Raw genomic sequence first — 17723 nt, forward strand, 5'->3', positions numbered from 1 at the left:
GATTTTGTTTTCCAGTAATTATATCTTTATTAGGATTCATATGTTCTTTTACTTTGGTCGTGGTACATCTCAAATAATAGTGTAAGTTTTCCCAGAACAGTCAAAATTACTGAAATCTGCAGATGCACATAATTGTCAAAGGCTCACATCCATGTTAAAGATTACTCTATGGTTCCTCTAATATTCTGATGGTTCTTTCACTGACAGCAGCCAAACGTCTGTTCAGAATGGAATGTAGGTTTAATTAGTTGGTAACAGAAGAACTTTCAAATATCACCTTCCATAAGTGCTGGCCAGATTGTTGATGGGTATTCTACAATTACAAACCAAAGCCCTGATCAGTTACTCAGATAAAATCATAACAGAAAGTCCAACACTTTGTAAATACGTTTTTTTTCTTAAGAGTAATTTGTTCAATATGACTTTGTAGTTATTAACAGGTCTGAATTAAGCCTACCAGCAATAAACCATAGGATGTAAAAATGTATTGTGAATATTCGTTTGTGTGTATGTGTGTCATCTTAAAGGACCAGTCTGCAGAATAATCAGAAAAAATTAAATAACAAAATATTATATTGGCTAGAGAATCCTGTGGGATTGGGGAAAAAAATATGGCCCAGTTTTACTGCGGGTATTGAACGCAGATGAGCCCAACTGAACTCAGTTTACCATGACGACTAGTCCAGAATCCTTATGTTGAGGTTTCAAAACATCAGGGCAAGCATTGCATCCACATCACATGCTGTACAAGGCATAGAAAACAAAACTAGGCAATCCCCCAAAAAACAAAGTAAAAATACAAAAAACATAACACTTAAAGGAGACATTAACATGTTGAAGCTCATGGCTAAACTGTGTGCACTGCCAACAAGTAATTCATTCCAGTATTTACTATAATAAAACAAAAAACACTCCCATCACACATTGGACTATAGGTCTTTAACTTGCATTCTCTGCTTCGTCATGTTTGAACGTTGGATGAAGCCGGACAACATACACATTATTAGAAAGAAAGGTTAGATAAATTAAACAATTCGGCAAGCCAAATTAAATTAGGCAATGCTTTCATAGTATTTTAGGAATACTACTTGTCAAATTGAGGGAGCATGATTCTAATTTAGTTTAATTTAGTAATTTACTTTTGGATTGGAAGCAGATCGTAAGCACTGGACAGGCCCTTGTGATGGATATACTCTGCATGACAGGAAAGAGATCATCGGTACGAGAAGATAAAAGACTATATGAATGACAGGATAGAGATAATCTGAATGTCGAGAAAGAGAATGTGAATGACAGCATGGAGACAATAAGAATGGCAGGACAGATATAATCTGAATGTCGGGACAAATAATCTAAATGAAAGGGAGGTAATCTGAATGTCAGGAAAAGACCATTTGAATGACAGAATAGAGTTCCCCAGAATGACAGATCATTGCTGGGTTTAGAGATGGACATCAGGGTGCTGCAAGTCTAATTTAAGTCCCAGCTGAAGGCCGGTTAGAGGCTGAAACAATCTCTAAACCAGGTCTCAGGCAGGGGAGCCCGGGGTCACAAGGGAACCAACCGGCCCCCAAAAACCTCTCTCCGATTGGATGTAAACACAAGCGGTTCCTAACCCAGAGCTGTTTCCATCATCAACACACTAAAACGTCAACGGTCGCATTTGAATTAATAAACAAAAACCAGGCTCAGCTTCGAGAGGATTGTGATTGACGGAGGGCGTGTGTAACCACGGTTACAGCGTGGGCGGCTTGAGGCCGTACTTCCTGGCGACCTCGGTCTGGGCGTAGGCGGCGTCACACAGGGAGTACAGGTGGGCCATCTCCATCTCAGACTTGGCCAGGTTGATGGCCTTGTTGAACATGTCTATTGCCTTGTCCAGGTTACCCCTGAGGGTGGAGGAAGACCATACATACAGGTTAGTTCGACATGGCTCAAATCACTTCAGTTGAAGCCCCTTAAGATAGAGTCTGCTCCAAGTCAGGGTCAATTCTACTCAATCTCACTCGACTAATCGGATGACGTTCATGGTCTTTTTAGCATGTATTAAGAATTAAGAATATTTTCAAATATATATTTTTTGAATACTTATTACTCGTTACTTATTTCTATACCTTCTATTGTGCAATGCAAATCCTCTCAGTCTTAAATGTATATTGTAGTCAACAGCATATCATTTTAAAAAAGATCATACATTTTAGGCAGAAAGACTTTTATATTTCAAGCTTCTTGTTATACACTTTTTGGCAAAGTGTTTTTCTTTTCATTGAACCTCTGGAGAATGAATGAAGTACACATTCCTTCACTTTAAATACATCTGACCCTTCTCTCCCAATCCTAATAGGTATGAAATCAGGATCTCGGGACAAGGCATTTAATTGGAGGGGTAAGCGGGAAGTAGATGGGAGCTTTGAGGCGTGTTCTGACCTTTGGACCTCGATGGTTCCCATGGTCTCGTAGGCAAAGTCACACTTGTTGTCGATCTCGATGGCCTTGCTGATGAGCTCCAGGCCAAGGTCCACATCCTGTTTCCACTGGAGCTGCAGCAGCCTGAGGTGACAAGGACATAACAGTGGTTCAATTACACGCAATAAAGCAATGATATCTGTTGATAGCAATAAACTCAAGATGTGCCGTTTTGATGAATAATTAATGAACAATGTATTTTTGACTAATAATAACAGCATTATTTGTCATTTTCAGCAGTAAATAATTAGATGATTTTTAGTTATGTAGATCGATTTTGTAATAACTTATTCATGTGTTTTGTGGCGCGTTAACTGAAAGTGATCTGCTCACCCCTTGTGAACGTATGTCGTGGCGTTGTCTGGCTCCAGCTCAATGCACTTATCATACATCTCATCTGCTTTCCCAAACTGCTGCTGGTCAGTGAGGGCCTGCAGTGAAAACAGAGGACACCATTTCAATTTAACGTAATATATAGGAGTATATTCGTCGTTCAATTAAAAAGTAATATCCTCAGAGACGGAAACACACAAACACAGAGAGAGTGACAGAGACAGAGAGACCGAGAGAGACCGAGAGAGTGGACAGGCATCAGTGATCCTCCAGGTTCTCATACAGTATGCTGAGTGTGCAGTGCTGAGTGGAGCACGACGTTGCGGTGTTACCTGAGCATAGAGAGCGTATCCCTCGGCACACTTGGGGAAGCGCCGGATGACGTCCTCGAAGCAGTCCATGGCGGTCTGCATCTGGTAGGGGTTGTTCCCTGTGTACTGCTGCCGGTACTGAGAACACAACACCAACACATGCCGGCCAATCAGAGACAAGCCGATGCTGCATCAACACAAACTGATCCGTTCCCATATAGTCAAGCGACTTGGAAGTCCATAAAAGTCATTTCTAAGACATTTATTTTATCCAAAGCAGCTTTCTGTGCCAGATACATGTCCCTTAGGCACAGGTAATAAATAGTGAGGGCACAAGGATGGCTACAGGTTAGGCTGCGGCCATTGGGAATCGAACCCAGTAGCCTTCGGCTGAGAGCCGAACACCCTCACCATAGCTTACATAGACGTGTGTGGGGAAAGAGCATTGGAAAGTTATCCTGTAATATTTAATACTGTTTAAGGCACTTTGACTGTTGTTTTGCATCACAGCGATTGGGAAAGTAAGTTGTAATCTTTTTGGGAAAAGTGTGAGGTTTTGACTTACGAGAGCGAAGCACTTCTGGGCCTGGGCAAGAGCCGAGTCTGGTCGCAGGAGGATGCACTCGTCAAAGTCTCCTACCGCCTCCTCCACCTGGTCCAGCAGGATCTTCAGCTACCGGCAAGAAGAAACACAAACAATTATGAGGAGCTACGAACCCAAAGCAAAAGCTCCCCAACCATATATTCAGTTTAAAACAGTGGATAAGTGTACTCTTCTAAAAACACAAGACTTGATTAAAACCATTTTAGAAATATGTTTTGTTGACTTTAAAATGTCTGAATTTTTACTAATCATTTTTACTAATCAAGCAAAGGTCATTGGCACCTTTTAATATAATTAAAATGTCAAGGCAGAAAATAACATTTCTTGACAATTGTAATTCTATTCATGGTGTGGAAGTTCATATCCCTCCACAAGGAGGCTATTGTGACAAACCAACCAGACAAGCCAGCACCCAAAACACCAATGACCCTCACCTGCCCCCTGTGGTGGTAGACGTCGGCGTTGTGACTGTCGATCTCGGCGGCCATGTTGAAGTCCTGCGTGGAGAGCAAAGGCTGCTGCTGCTGCATATACATGCTGCCGCGCTTGATCAGCGCGTTGGCCCGCAGCTACACACGGAGGGAACAACACCACACGAGTCATCCCCAAGCCGCTGACCGACAAGATGACAAGAATGTTCCATGGGTCCTTAAGTTAACCCCATGTGACATAACGTTTATACATTAAACACATTCGATTTAATGTATCCAATTCACACCCCAAATCCTTTCAAGCATTCTCATCCAATGGCCATAAATATCTGGAGGCAACAGGAGATATATAATTTCCTTAAGAAAATATGATAATTCCGTACCCACGTCTGTGTCGTCCTCCACCGACGCTCTCCTCTTACAACCACACAGAGGGAATCCCTATCGCCACTAGATCTCCCATGATCCTCCACTCTGTTTCTGGCATCGTAAAACCACCACCTGACCTCAGAGGAGGTGGAGGGTTGGAGTTACCTTGACGTTGGCGTCCTGTGTGTTGATGACGCGGTCCAGGTCGGGCTGGGCGGCGTTGGCGTTCCCGATCAGCAGGTAGAAGGTGGCCCTCAGGATCAGTGCCTCCGTGGTGTAGCGGCCTGCCGAGTCGATCTCCTTGGTGCATTCACTGATGATCTTGTCGTAGTTCTCCTCCTCCATGTACTGCTTGGCCTTCAGGTAGCCAGAGCTAAGGGCAGAGAGAACAAAGATGGACGTTAATGTGTGTTACTTTCAGTAGTCGTGAAGGTAGAAGAGTTTTTAGTTGTATAGTGATTATCCCATCTAGTCATCCAGCGATACATAATCAAACCATCATGACAGTAGACACTTTTATCCAAAAGGGACTTCACTGACTAAGTGAATTCAGTTGCAGGTCATAAATGAGCAGTTAGGCAGGGGCATCTACCTCAAGAAGGCCTACAGACATACTGTGTGCGTTGGAGATCGATTACTTGTCGGCTACACTATCCTGCCCCATTTTTGTTATGGGAATCCTTGGTGAACTAAGCCAACTGTGATGCTATAAGGGTCACACAATGGAACTGCTTGGCGAAAGGTCAGATGCCAGTATTTTCTAATGTTGTTGAGCTTTAATAGAACGACAGTTGTGTTGAAGTTTACTAATAGAACAACCTGCCGCAATGCATCCATATATACTCTCACTGCCTTGGTTCCTTAATGAAGAACTGATAATAATAATAATAATAATAATAATAATAATAATAATCTAGGAGTTTGTGATTACTCCAGCTGGCAAGCCCACGCAAACTGGAATGAATTATTCCTTCAGCTCAGTGAAATATTACATCCAAACAGTACAGGTACGTGTACGAAATGAATGCAACCTTATGGCTTTTAGCTGTATCAACAGTACACGTTTTTTAACAGCAACTAAATTCTATTCAGCTATTAATATTCATTTTTGCCCACCTAGCTCTAGCTGACAGCTTTGAATTGAGCTTTCCCAGGATAAAAAGGTATCGTGCTTATTCAATCGGTACAAATAAATGATGGAATGGAATAATAATCATGTAATTTACAATACTGGAATAATGAATTTCATACCACCTTGTACAAACGTGAATACTGAAAAGAGCATTGCAACACAACACTCAGACTAGCTAAACATTATTGCAAATGCACAACAACGTCCTACAGCGAAGCAGCCAAAAAACTGTACACCACTTATGCCAACCGTCATTACAAACTAGCTATGTGAATAACTCAAAATTTTCATGGTCGAACAATCTGTGGGTGGTATGAACGAATAATCGATGATGTGTGCCGACATTCACAAAGGCAGCCATGGATCATCGACAAGAAATCACTTAATAACTTAAACGCAAAAAAACAACTACCTGCTAAGTAGTTCCAGTCAAATTGTCTGTTGTAAAAAAAAAAGCATTAAACTGTAATCATAAAACGCAGTTATATGATATAGACCCTACAGCATCTGTGGTATAAAGGGGGACAAATTTCAAATTATAAATATGTACACTTTATGTTGAAAGTATAGACTGTCGCGAATCCCATTGAAATGAATGGCACGGTGATTCGGTCTTCAAAACGAGAGCTGGTAAATTGTGAAAAATGAATTAAACTGTAATCAGACAACGCGGTTATATGCTATAGACCCTAGAGTATCTGTTGTATAAAGGCTGGGACGAATTTCGAATTATAAATATGTACAATACATAACGTTAGCTCTCATAGCTGAGCGGACTAGAATACCTCCCGTTGCCAAGTCGTAGCTAAGGTCCGTCCTATTTACTGGAGGAGTGAACAACGTTTCCGTTGCATAAGAACCTTGCGGGAAGGTAATGATTGTTCCAGGTATTAGTCAAACCCTCAGGCGTTACTAGGGAAACAAAGTTATGGCTTGTGAAAAACTTTATATTTGAACGGGAAAAAATGTTAACGGTCCAAATGTTAAAAAAAATTGATTTTGACCCTCGGGAACGAATAATCGAATAATCAAATATTCATCCTTATTACAAACTACACAGAAACACAAGTCAAGACGTTGTCCACACAGCCACTGAGCCATGCTCTCTGACCTTTCGGTGACCTCTGCGGCCTCGCCCTCCTTGTCCTTGTCCTCATCCTTCTTCTCGCCCTTCTGCAGAGGCTGAGAGATGATGTCATCCGTGAAGGAGCTGAAGTAGGACTTGATGAACTGCGGCGACGGCATCAGTGGCTCACGGTTCTGTGGAAGACCACCAAAATATATTTCAAAACAATCCCTCTGTGACGGGCTAATGTCTCTCTACATTATATTCTCAGGTCTTTGATTGTCTGTCTCCTCTACGTTATTGGCTAACGTGCCGCTCGCTCCCTCTCTGATTGGCCGGTGGGGCTCCCTACCTTGTACTTGTCCTTGGCCTTCTCCTTGCCCAGAGACTTGAGCACCTTGTCGGCCAGCAGCATGCTCTGTTGGTTCTGGAAGGACTCCAGGATGCACACAGCTGTCACGTCTGGATGAAACGAAAACAAACACACCATGATCATCAGCATCATCATGTCGAGGGCTACAACCAGTCAATCCCTGGGAGATTTCAGTCTGGGATCAATCAGCCTTATCTTAGCCTGAGTGGATTTCGAATCCTCTACACCAGTGGTGAGTCTGTGGGTGGTGGGGCCCTACAGGGATCACAGCAGGGACCGAGTGGATCGTGTGAAGGCCAAAAGCAATAATCAATATGCCCGTTTGGTTAATTTGGTCTGTTTCACAGGATGGGTTAAAGGCCGTGTTGCAGGGTTTATTTTCCAACGAATTTGTGCAATTTGCTCGAAGGTAATAAAGAATTAAACTGTTATTTATTGTATTTAATGTTGTTAGGTATCACAAAACGGAATGTAATACAAAAAAGTAGGTACTATTTTAGAGGTTTGCTATTGATTCTCATTTCCCCCCAGAATGCATTGCATGACGTCACGTTTGGGAGACACGGGCCAAAGCCGCATTGAGACCCTTGAGAGTAGAGACTAGTAAGAGTGTTCAGCAGATTTTACAGATACATAGATAAATACATAGATATTATATATAGTTAGTATATGCTACACGTGAACCTTCTAAGATGGCGCAATTTGATTGGTTCACTATCTCGGGATATTGGGCAATATCCCATTATTGACATCTCAAACTCGATATTGTTTTCATCGCAAAATGTCTGCTAATAACAAATAAACCGCTAATAAAAACAAATAAATCCCGGCAAAAAGTGTTATCTTGTTTATTTTGTGAGTGAGTGTTCACGTGTAGTATATACTAAAACATTTAATTCACAATTATTCGCCAAAGGCGAAGTGAATAGTGGGGAATAGACGATAGCCTAAATAGATAGATAGCCTAGTCAAGTCTTTATCAATACCAAACGACGCAAATCGTCGGGAATTAATTTAGGTGATTAGGCTCACACAGTATAGCCTAAAAGACCACACAGAACGAGGGAGACAACAAGTCTGACTGGACACACACAAAATACTTCACATTGAAAATCGACACATGCATGGGTAGATAGATAGAAAGATAATTAAATATGTTCTATTATTTGCCTTGCGGAGCCAGCCAATCCTGTGCGCATATACAAATTAGCCATGTGCGCCTAACACAAGAAAGACATAATGTTGAGAAGTCATACTAAAAACGAAAGCTAAACCAGACTGTATCAATCACATACTTTGGGTCCATTCTAACTTATGGTAAGAGGCTAGTCTTTAAATCTTTGCAGAGACTGAATGTTGATGATAAAACGGATTGTTTTGCATAAGATGAGTGTGTGCGACTGTACGTGTGTCCTTTCCGGCTTTGGCATACTGCATGGTTATGAAGGCCTTGTGGTTAGTTGTGGTCTTAGTGAAGCAGCCTAGCCTTGGAGTTGGATAAGTTGGAGTGATTGTGTACGGACGTGCGAGAGTGAGAGAGAGAGAGAGAGCAAACCGCTGTGGTGATGTTTGGCTTGTTGTGGGCTGTCTGTCAGCATCCGCCGGGTTGGACGATGTGCTTTGTGTATGTGTTCAATGTACATCTGTCTGGTCGTATTTGCGGTAGATAGATGGTTAAATAATGTCAAACCACGATTGGTTATACTTGCAGGCACTCATTGCAAGTGCACAGATAGGCTAAGTTAGCCCATAGCTAGCATTATGCCTTCTATTTCTAGATCTTCTGACTAAGTTTACCGGTACTTATCTGAACGACATAATCGCTGTCACTAGATATAAAGAAAACGTTGACTTTCACTCAGTGCTATTCATTGACAGTAAAAAAATTATAAAAGTGTCGTTATTGTATGCACTGCTGTTCATTGACTAGCTCCAGCGCTAGCTTGCTGCGTTGCTAAAATGTCTGACAGGTTCGAAATTGTACGACTGTGGGCCATCATACGTTATTTGTGGTCCTTGCCACCTCTTAGACGCCATAGTTCTAGTACTAGGCTGAGACTACCTTCCACCACGTCTTCCCAACGTGACGTCAATGCCGAATGGCGTTAGAAAACACCCGTTACCGCCAAAAACGCCAAACCTGGACTTTAACACTATTTTGGAGACAAATGATACACATATTTTGAGTGCTTTATGTACTCATCAATCAAAACTTTCGGTTAACCTGCACGTAGGCCTTTAAAGACTCACCCTCCAGACACTCCTTCTTGTTGTCTAGTCTCTCCAGGGCCTTGGCGCGTCTGAACAGAGCCTTGACGTAGCGGGGGTTCATCTCCACAGCCTGGCAGCAGTCCTGCACCACCTCCGTCCACTTCATCTGAAATCATACAATCATACACGCATGGTTCATCTGAAATCATACAATCATACAGGCATGGTTAATCTGCAATCATACAGGCATGGTTAATCTGCAATCATACAGGCATGGTTAATCTGAAATCATACACGCATGTTTTATCTGAAATACACACGCTTCCTCGGAAATCATTCACGCATGATTTATATGAAATCATACACATATTTAAACTCAACTGAAATCTAATAAAATCTTAACAATAATTTAAAAAAATTGTGCTTGGTTTCATGTAACACTAGGCCATAGCTTAGCTATAGACCTTAGCTTACACCTTCGCTAAGCCATATCTAAGGTCTGAGGCTTCTTAATAACTGGAGACTAGCATTGGTTGTGCCTTGTGTGGGTTAAAAACCCAGACTGAGAGTGAGTCTAAATAACACAAAGGTTACAATTAGCCACAACACATGTCTAGCCTTGGCTTGCTATCAGCCATTAATGCCTCTGCAACTGTTCTGGATGGGATAACAAGGAACATTAAGACTTCTTTCTATTTCAGGATTTCTAATATTAGTAACCGTTTTCTGATTATGTTCATTTCTTTTCAAATGCAGAAAAGGATCAAGTACCACACAATCCACAGCTTATGTTGGTAGGTTTGAGGCCGCAGTGTGTGAGTCTGACCTGCTGTTCGTAGGCAGCCGCTCTGTTCTGGTAGAAGGTGGACAGGTCCGTTTTCTGCTCAGTTGGGCAGAGGGAGATGGCCTCTGTGTAGCAGTGGATGGCCAGGTCATACTTCCCCGCCTTGAAGTACTTGTTGCCCTTGTTCTTGGCTCCCTGGGCCCGGTCCAGGGGACTCTAGAGGAGGAAGAGATGAGAAGAGTGTACTTACTTATCTGAGGTGACAGAAAAACACATTCATGTTCTTTCCAACCATAGCTTTTTTTCGGTCCGGATCTGACCGAAAAAGGGATATGTTATCGGATCTCGAAAAAAAATTTAATGGACAAAGAATATTTTTGTAGACAAGCGCAAAGTAGGGATTGTTTAGGAAACATTGGGCCCAGCCAACTATAACACACTGACTGTAGGGAGAGGTGAAGAAAGTCCAAATTCATTCGTTAGACCTGGAAATCTTATCTCAAACAAGTTACAAATTACACCATTGGCAAGGTTTGTTAACCCAATAAGCCAAGGTTACTGTTTCACCAATCAGAACAGCTCTTTTGCAGGTTACAAAAGTGTAATAGAGAGAAAAGATTTTAGAACTAGAAGAAGTCACGTTTGATGATTTGGAGGTGAAATAACGTTTTTCTCTACCATAATGTTTTGGAAAAGTAAATAATATGGGTGGAAATAAGCTAACATTGTGATCGGTCATTTGACTTTGGTTCCACTACCACCCTGTCTGTGAAGGGTTAATACTCTTAAGCCACCCATACGGCCCGTACAATATGCACAAATAAAATGAAACGTTTAAAATTATTTTAGTATTAGTTTAGACCATCTTTATGAATATATAACACACAGGGAGATCACCATTCCTGTTTAATGTAAAGTGAAAGTAGTGCCAACGTCAGTGAAACAAGATGGTGATCTGTGGTGGTCTAGTGAATGAATACCATAACGACACTTCAACGTGCTCCCAGGTAGCGCTCCCGACCGCGCCCCCTCCCCGCACACTGGACTCAATACCTAGCCAGCCGCGTTATCCAACTATCAACCAGCCTAGACCATACCTCGTTTCTATACAGACAGTGCCACCACGTTGTGTGGTATCATACTGTCGGTGCGCAATATCATTTCTTTCCTGCGTATGTTCGTTGTGCGAGGCTCTTCATGAAATCTAAATTTCTAATGAGGCTTCGTAACCTAGCCACCGAGCTATCGACTAGTTTAGCTTTGGTGCTAGCTTACGAGGCTAGCTGACCGCAGATCACCGCATGCGCGTCTGACGCTGGCCGAGGAGTCGTCAGTCCAGCCCGGGTACGCTCCACGTCCTTGAGACGCGTGTTAACGGCAACCACGTTTTAGTCACCGAAAATTGTCATTCGAGCACAAGCATACACAACATTAGACACTAATACGTACAGTGTCACAGTACATAGACATGCAAGTTTCCCCCTGAAGCAAAGCCCTTCCTTTACCATGTTCTCCAGCTCCCGGTTGGCCCGTGCTTCGCCGTCTTGGCCCTGTACGGGGCTAGCGCTGCCTTCTGGAGTCTTTCGTTCACCATTCCCCTTCCCCTTTCGGTCCTTCTTCGATCGGTTCCTGTTCCAGAGGTAAACGGCCCCTACTCCGAGCACTATTGGGGTCCCGACTAGTAAGGCCAATTGCCAGCGCGGTAGGCCGGCTGCAGACTGTGGTTCCACCGGCTTGGATGCGGCCATGATCCACCGTGACAGCTCCGTGTGTAGCTCTGCTCTTCTTCTGGAGCTCTGCGAGGTCACGGCGGAGTCGGGCTGCTCTTCACGGGATACTGGTGACCACTAGCGGTCACGTCAGGTCCAGTTCTATGCTGATATTATAATACGTATATACCTATACAAATATGTGATGTATTATGAACTATGAAAACATTGGGAAAATATGCAATTTGATTAAATATGTATGCGTGTGTGTGAGCATTAAGCGTTGTCGTGAGCATTTATATGCAAGTAAACATACATCCTTCAAACCAAGCATACTGTTTAACGTACATAAAATAAGATGTTATATTTAGATCTAGATGTAACGGTTTTCGAACTAATACAAATGCATTTGATGTTTATTTTCCATTTATTTATTTGCAGCCGAATATTGTTTTAAATGATGTTATGAAATAAAGACATAGTGACAATTTGTCATACTGAATTTAGCCACTAGATGTCATGTTCTTGACAGAAACTATTCGGTCAAGAACATAATCTAAATTCATTTGAGAGAGAAGTGATTTGAGCAACTAATTTATAGGTGAAAGTTGTGGTGGTCTGTCAGGACAATAAATAACTGTTCAATAATTATGTTAGATCAAGGTGTTTCCATACTATAATGGCACAACATTTGTAAATGTAAAGCAATATTTACATTGTGATATATGGGTGAAGAAGGAGCTAAGCCAGGAGTTGTTTTATATTATATTATATTTATTTTATATTTCTTGTTATCATGTCATATTAGATGTTGCTTATTGTTGCCACGGTCTATAAATATACTGTATATATTATCAAACCAGAGTGTGTAAAATGTTAAGAGTTTTAAGATTCCAACATTATTTTCGGTTGAATAAATCCCAACCAGCCTCATTCAGCTAGCGACAATCTTCGTTCTAAACATTTGCGGGAAGGGGCAAGTTAACACAGAATTCATCTTTATTTTCACAGGCCCATTGTAGGCCTGTGTATTCATTCATTGATTTCCAGTTAAGGACATTTACATTTACATTTAGGGCATTTAGCAGACGCTTTTATCCAAAGCGACTTACAATAAGTGCATTTGTTACAATAAGTACATTTGTCATAAGAAGTTAAACAATATATCGCTGTCGGTACAGTAAAGACGTTCATAGAACCAAGTGCAAGTATTACAATCGCTAGGCTAACCCATTCCCCGTGTAAAGCAGCGATAGCAGCTACTGTAGATGCTACACAATTAAGTACCTTGAATAAGTGCAATGTAAAAGTGCCAGGACGTACAACATTCAATGGTGGCTGTGCATTGGTTTCTATGCAGAGTCGAGATGAACTCTGAACAGGTGAGTTTTGAGTCTTTTGCGGAAGCTGGTGAGCGAGGACTGTGGTTAGTGCTGTTCCCTCACAGCATGCAGTCCTTGGTTGGAGCCCGGCAGGGGGGGGGGGGGGGGGGGGGGGGGGGGGCGGCGGCCTGTGTTAAGTTAGCAGTGTTAGCAGTTAGATTGTTCTCCTCGATGTGTTTCCTCTGGTCTTTAAGACTTAATAGGATGAACTGCACAGAGAGTGCTGCTCCAGATATTTCCATACTTGATTCTGGCCGATGAAGTTACAAGTTTAATATCCTATTTGTTTAGCCGCTTTTAAACAAACAGGATCTGGTCCACTGTTTCTTAAAATGTATTCTCCTCCCTACATGGGTTGGTATTCATATCTATCATCAACACACTCTAATAAGATTATTGTATGGCTTTTGTCCCATGGAACATGCAGTCATTTGGCAGATGCGGTCATCTGAAGTATGACCAGTGATTTATGTCCATGTCCTTGAGGAGCAGGTAGGGGTTAAGGCCTCTTGCTCTGTAGGAGGCCTACAGGTACACTTGGGGATCAAACCCAATACCTTTCAGCTGGGAGTCAAACCACGGATAACCCTACACTATCCTATTTTAGCTAGATTGTAAACACCCAATCATTCTGTTCTTTTCAAAACGCATCATGACATACTAGACCGAAGCATGGCAGGCCATTTAAGGTTACATAGATTGCAATCATGAAATACAAACACAAAGCCTGTTACATCATGATACATAAGATGGAAGAAAATGGCAGTTTGTTTAACAACAGCAACAACAACAACATGCATGAGCAGGGGCCGTTTATTGTGAAGAGCAGCAGGGATGAATGGTTGAGTCACTGTAGTGACCCGTTTTTTCACAGGCCTCGGGCTCCTCGATGCCACTGTAGGGACGCCTGCACATAATTATTGACAGGTTTGATGCAGTCAGTGAGTGGAAAGTATGGGAAAATAGAAGCCAGCCACCAACAGGCCCACGGCACAGTAATGGAAAGATTAAAAGCTCCTCTTCCTACTCCTCCTCCTCCCCACATCACCCCTCCTCCCACTCTATCTCTGTATTCTCTGTCCCAGTCCATTTTTACACATCACTCGCTGAATAGATTATTGGCGGGGATTTACTTATTTGAGGTTCACATCAAAACAAAGGCGCTGCAGTGTATTTTCCGATGCACTGGGAGACAGAGGGAGCAGGAGGTAGTCAAGGGAGCAGAGAAGTCATTCCCTCAAGTTACCTGCTGTCGTCTTCCAGTGGACTTCAGACTACAGAGCCTCAGACTCGCTGGGTCCAATCTTTTACCGAATCAGCAACACACACTTTTTCCCCCACACACACACACACTCACACCTCCATCGCTTGGGCGCTCTCAACAGTCCATAGTGACCATGGCTCTGAGGCTGCTGCCTGCCTTCGCCATGGACAATGACGACGACGACGACGGGAACTTCACCAACTGGATGAGCAGCTACTGGGGCCACGGATCGGAGGGCCACGCCGCCAGGGAGAACAAGAGGAGCTTCAAGAAGACCTCCAGGTCCCAGACAGACCGGCGGGCCTCTCTACCTTGCGTGGTAACGGCACACTCAATAACTTTGTTATCTACTGTCAAGTTTAACATCTGACTAACTAACTGAATAACTAACTGATAATATACTATAACTGAAGAAAACAACTCAATCATTGACAACTACATGAATTGCTTACTCACTAATTAACTTTACTGACTGCGTTACTATCTAAAACGGGCTTACAGGCTTACTTCCTAAATGACTAAATAGATATTTACTAACACTAATTAAATTAACTATGTTTTTTTTGGTTTTTTAAATTACATTATCTGACCACTTAAAGAACAGTTCAAGGACTTACCATTGAAGTTATGGGATTAGTCAAATAACATTATGACCCTTATAAGGACGTGGCAATGTATCTGCCTTAATGAATGACTTTCAAACGTTTCGATAATATCAGGCTTCTTTTAGCAGTTGAGCGGTTGACCCCCGTGTGGCACATTGATTTGGCATGTGGATGTGTGACCCCTGCCAAGGTCATGTACTGAATGTCGAAAAACAAGCAAACACACATCCATACCACAAAACTACACCCCATTCCTCTAACAGGACATATGGTGATCCTCAAAATACTTCACTACATAGCCAGCATGTATACTGCTAGACAAGGGAGTTTAGTGTTGTTACTGTTTGTTTAAACAGAGATTGAACCCATGGTTTTAAAACCATCAAACCGACATGCTGTTTAGACTTGTTGGTTAAAAAAAGCTCTTATGGAAGTCAACTTGCTCACTGTAAAACTATCATTGAGAAAATTATTAATTTAATAAAGATCACAGGGTCTTTATTTATGATAAGATAAATAAAATGTGGTTTAATAATCCATCCCCTTTGTAATAGTTGATGCATGCCTATAAAGTGTAACCCGGGTCTATCCTGACACGCTTTCCTAAGTTCACACTTGCCTGATATAATCAATTTAATATTGATATAATATATCATGGACTAACTTTACTATACTAATCAACAACATAACAGCGTGGCGCCCCCTTGTGGAGGGTCCCGGAATGCAGAGGAATTCCAAATGTTTGTCAATATTTTTAGATTGACGTTTGCAATTGGAAAACCTGTTCAGTCATCCAGTTAGTAAAGTCCACTGGTTATACTGGAAACGGCCACTTGGGATGTCACTAATGAGTCGTTTTTTAAATGACTTTTAATAGCCAATGAACACCAAACCTGGTCGAATAGCGACGGATAGCCTTTGAAGTAAAATATGCCAACTAACACAAATTCTTCTTCTTCCTCTCAGTCTCAGCTAGATGCCGTGAGGCTCTCTAGGCTTCACGCCGGTGCCTTAGGGGCCTCAGCCTCTGTCCACAGCAGCCGACCGGGCGGGGAGAACCGCGACGGGGCCCGGCCCCACACCAGGGCCCGACGCGCCTCGTCCGACGAAATCAGCCGCGCCCACGTGGTCATCCCCGAGAGCCGAATCCCCACCATCCCGGAGCTCACAGAGTCCTTCGATAAGAGATTCTCTCTGGGGAAGAAGACCCAACTCTCCCTGGTGAGGATCAGAGAGAGGAAAACTGGAATTGAAGGATTTGTATGAATTTGACGTCATTAATACCACGAAGCACTGGGTTATTAGAGTTCTTAAATTCCTGCAGGAGAGGACAAGAAAGTGTTGTTAAGGTATTTGTCTCCCAGCTGAAATGTTTTGGGTTCGATCCCAAAGGTCCAAAGTCTACCTGCTGTAGGCATCCTGAGCAAGACCCTGTTGGATAGAAGCCTCAGCTAAATGACTACATTTTACATATTCATTCATGTTATTTGAACACTTGAAGCAGGGCCGGCGCTGACCGTTTCGATGCCCTGGGCGACTCGACATTAAATTGCGCCCTGGACAGGGCTTCCGAGCGGGGAGCTTCACGGTTCACCCAAAAAAATAAATCAAATCGAATAAATTCATCTTATGGAACTCACCGTAGAAATGTGTTTGGTTTTCATTCTTTTGTGTCTTTGGGTAGAGATGGACACGCTCCAGCGGAGGTTAGATATTCTAAACATTATGCAAGTGTTTGGTATGACAACGTGAATGGCTGTTTGTGGGTTTTACAGAACGAGTCGGACAGCGTGTGTCTGATCTGTGCGGAGGAGCTTCGTAGCGGCAGAGCTGGGGTACTGGAGGTCCACTGCAAGCATCGCTTCCACAGGGAGGTAAAACATCTCCAACTACTCCAACGCATGCTTCTCCTCCTTCCCACTTCTATGCTCTGCCTCACCCAAATACCCTGGTTCAACCGCCATCTGGCCCCCCCGAGGATCGCTACGCTTCTAAAACCCATTATGAAACACACCCATTCCCAGGCCGGTTGAGATATCATCTCAACCTGCAAGCCAGTCTCTCTCAAAATGGCGGATGCCATGCAGACAGGCCGTTCCAGTCTGTTTGCTTTTATCCATGGGGTAGACCTGGTGCATGACAATCGTGGCATCACACGTCTCTGGAACTGCATGATAGCGTGGGTCGGAAAACATGATGACATTGAACAGAAAGCATGATGTCGCAAAGAGCATGACGTCACTGTTCTGACATCGTAGTCGTTGTTCTGAAATCCTAATGTCATTGGTCTCAAGGCATGATTTCGCCGGTCTGAAAGCATGACGATTTAAAAGCATGGTCTAGAGTTAGAAGAAGGTCATAGGTCAGACAAATGGCGCTAATGTGTCGTGCGGTTGTTGCTTGGGAAAGGCATCGCGGCACGGGCGCTTGCGCAGCAGCAGCAGCGCAGCGGCGGAATGCGACGCTTGGAGGAGCGCGAAAGAGGAGTGCCGGAGGGCGTCCAAGGAGACGGACTGTCTCATGCCCCACCGGCAGTTCTCACTGCGAAGACACCGCTGACTGGTCACGCCGATGACATCACACATCGATGACGTCCGACAGCGCTAGAGATCGCTGGAACGTGACAGCGCAGTGGAAGAAATATTTGGCCAATGCCCAAATATGGAGATTCCTTTGGAACTTG

The 17723-nt window shown here is 43.0% G+C and overlaps 1 protein-coding gene across 1 annotated transcript; it reads right to left on the reverse strand.

Moving 5' to 3' along the window:
- Nucleotides 1-20: 20 nt before the first annotated feature.
- On the reverse strand, nt 21-11861 carry tomm70a (translocase of outer mitochondrial membrane 70 homolog A). Its single transcript, XM_079739999.1, has 12 exons — nt 11586-11861; nt 10123-10296; nt 9336-9462; nt 7065-7174; nt 6758-6906; nt 4680-4887; nt 4149-4283; nt 3676-3783; nt 3132-3248; nt 2800-2897; nt 2428-2550; nt 21-1889 (listed from the first exon to the last, which is right to left on the reverse strand). The coding sequence occupies exons 1-12, from the start codon at nt 11826-11828 to the stop codon at nt 1736-1738; spliced, it is 1746 nt and encodes a 581-aa protein (XP_079596125.1). The 5' UTR covers nt 11829-11861; the 3' UTR covers nt 21-1735.
- Between the last annotated feature and the right edge of the window lie 5862 nt (nt 11862-17723).

Source organism: Pollachius pollachius (genome assembly GCF_949987615.1).
Source record: "Pollachius pollachius genome assembly, chromosome: 7".
NCBI lineage: Eukaryota > Metazoa > Chordata > Actinopteri > Gadiformes > Gadidae > Pollachius > Pollachius pollachius.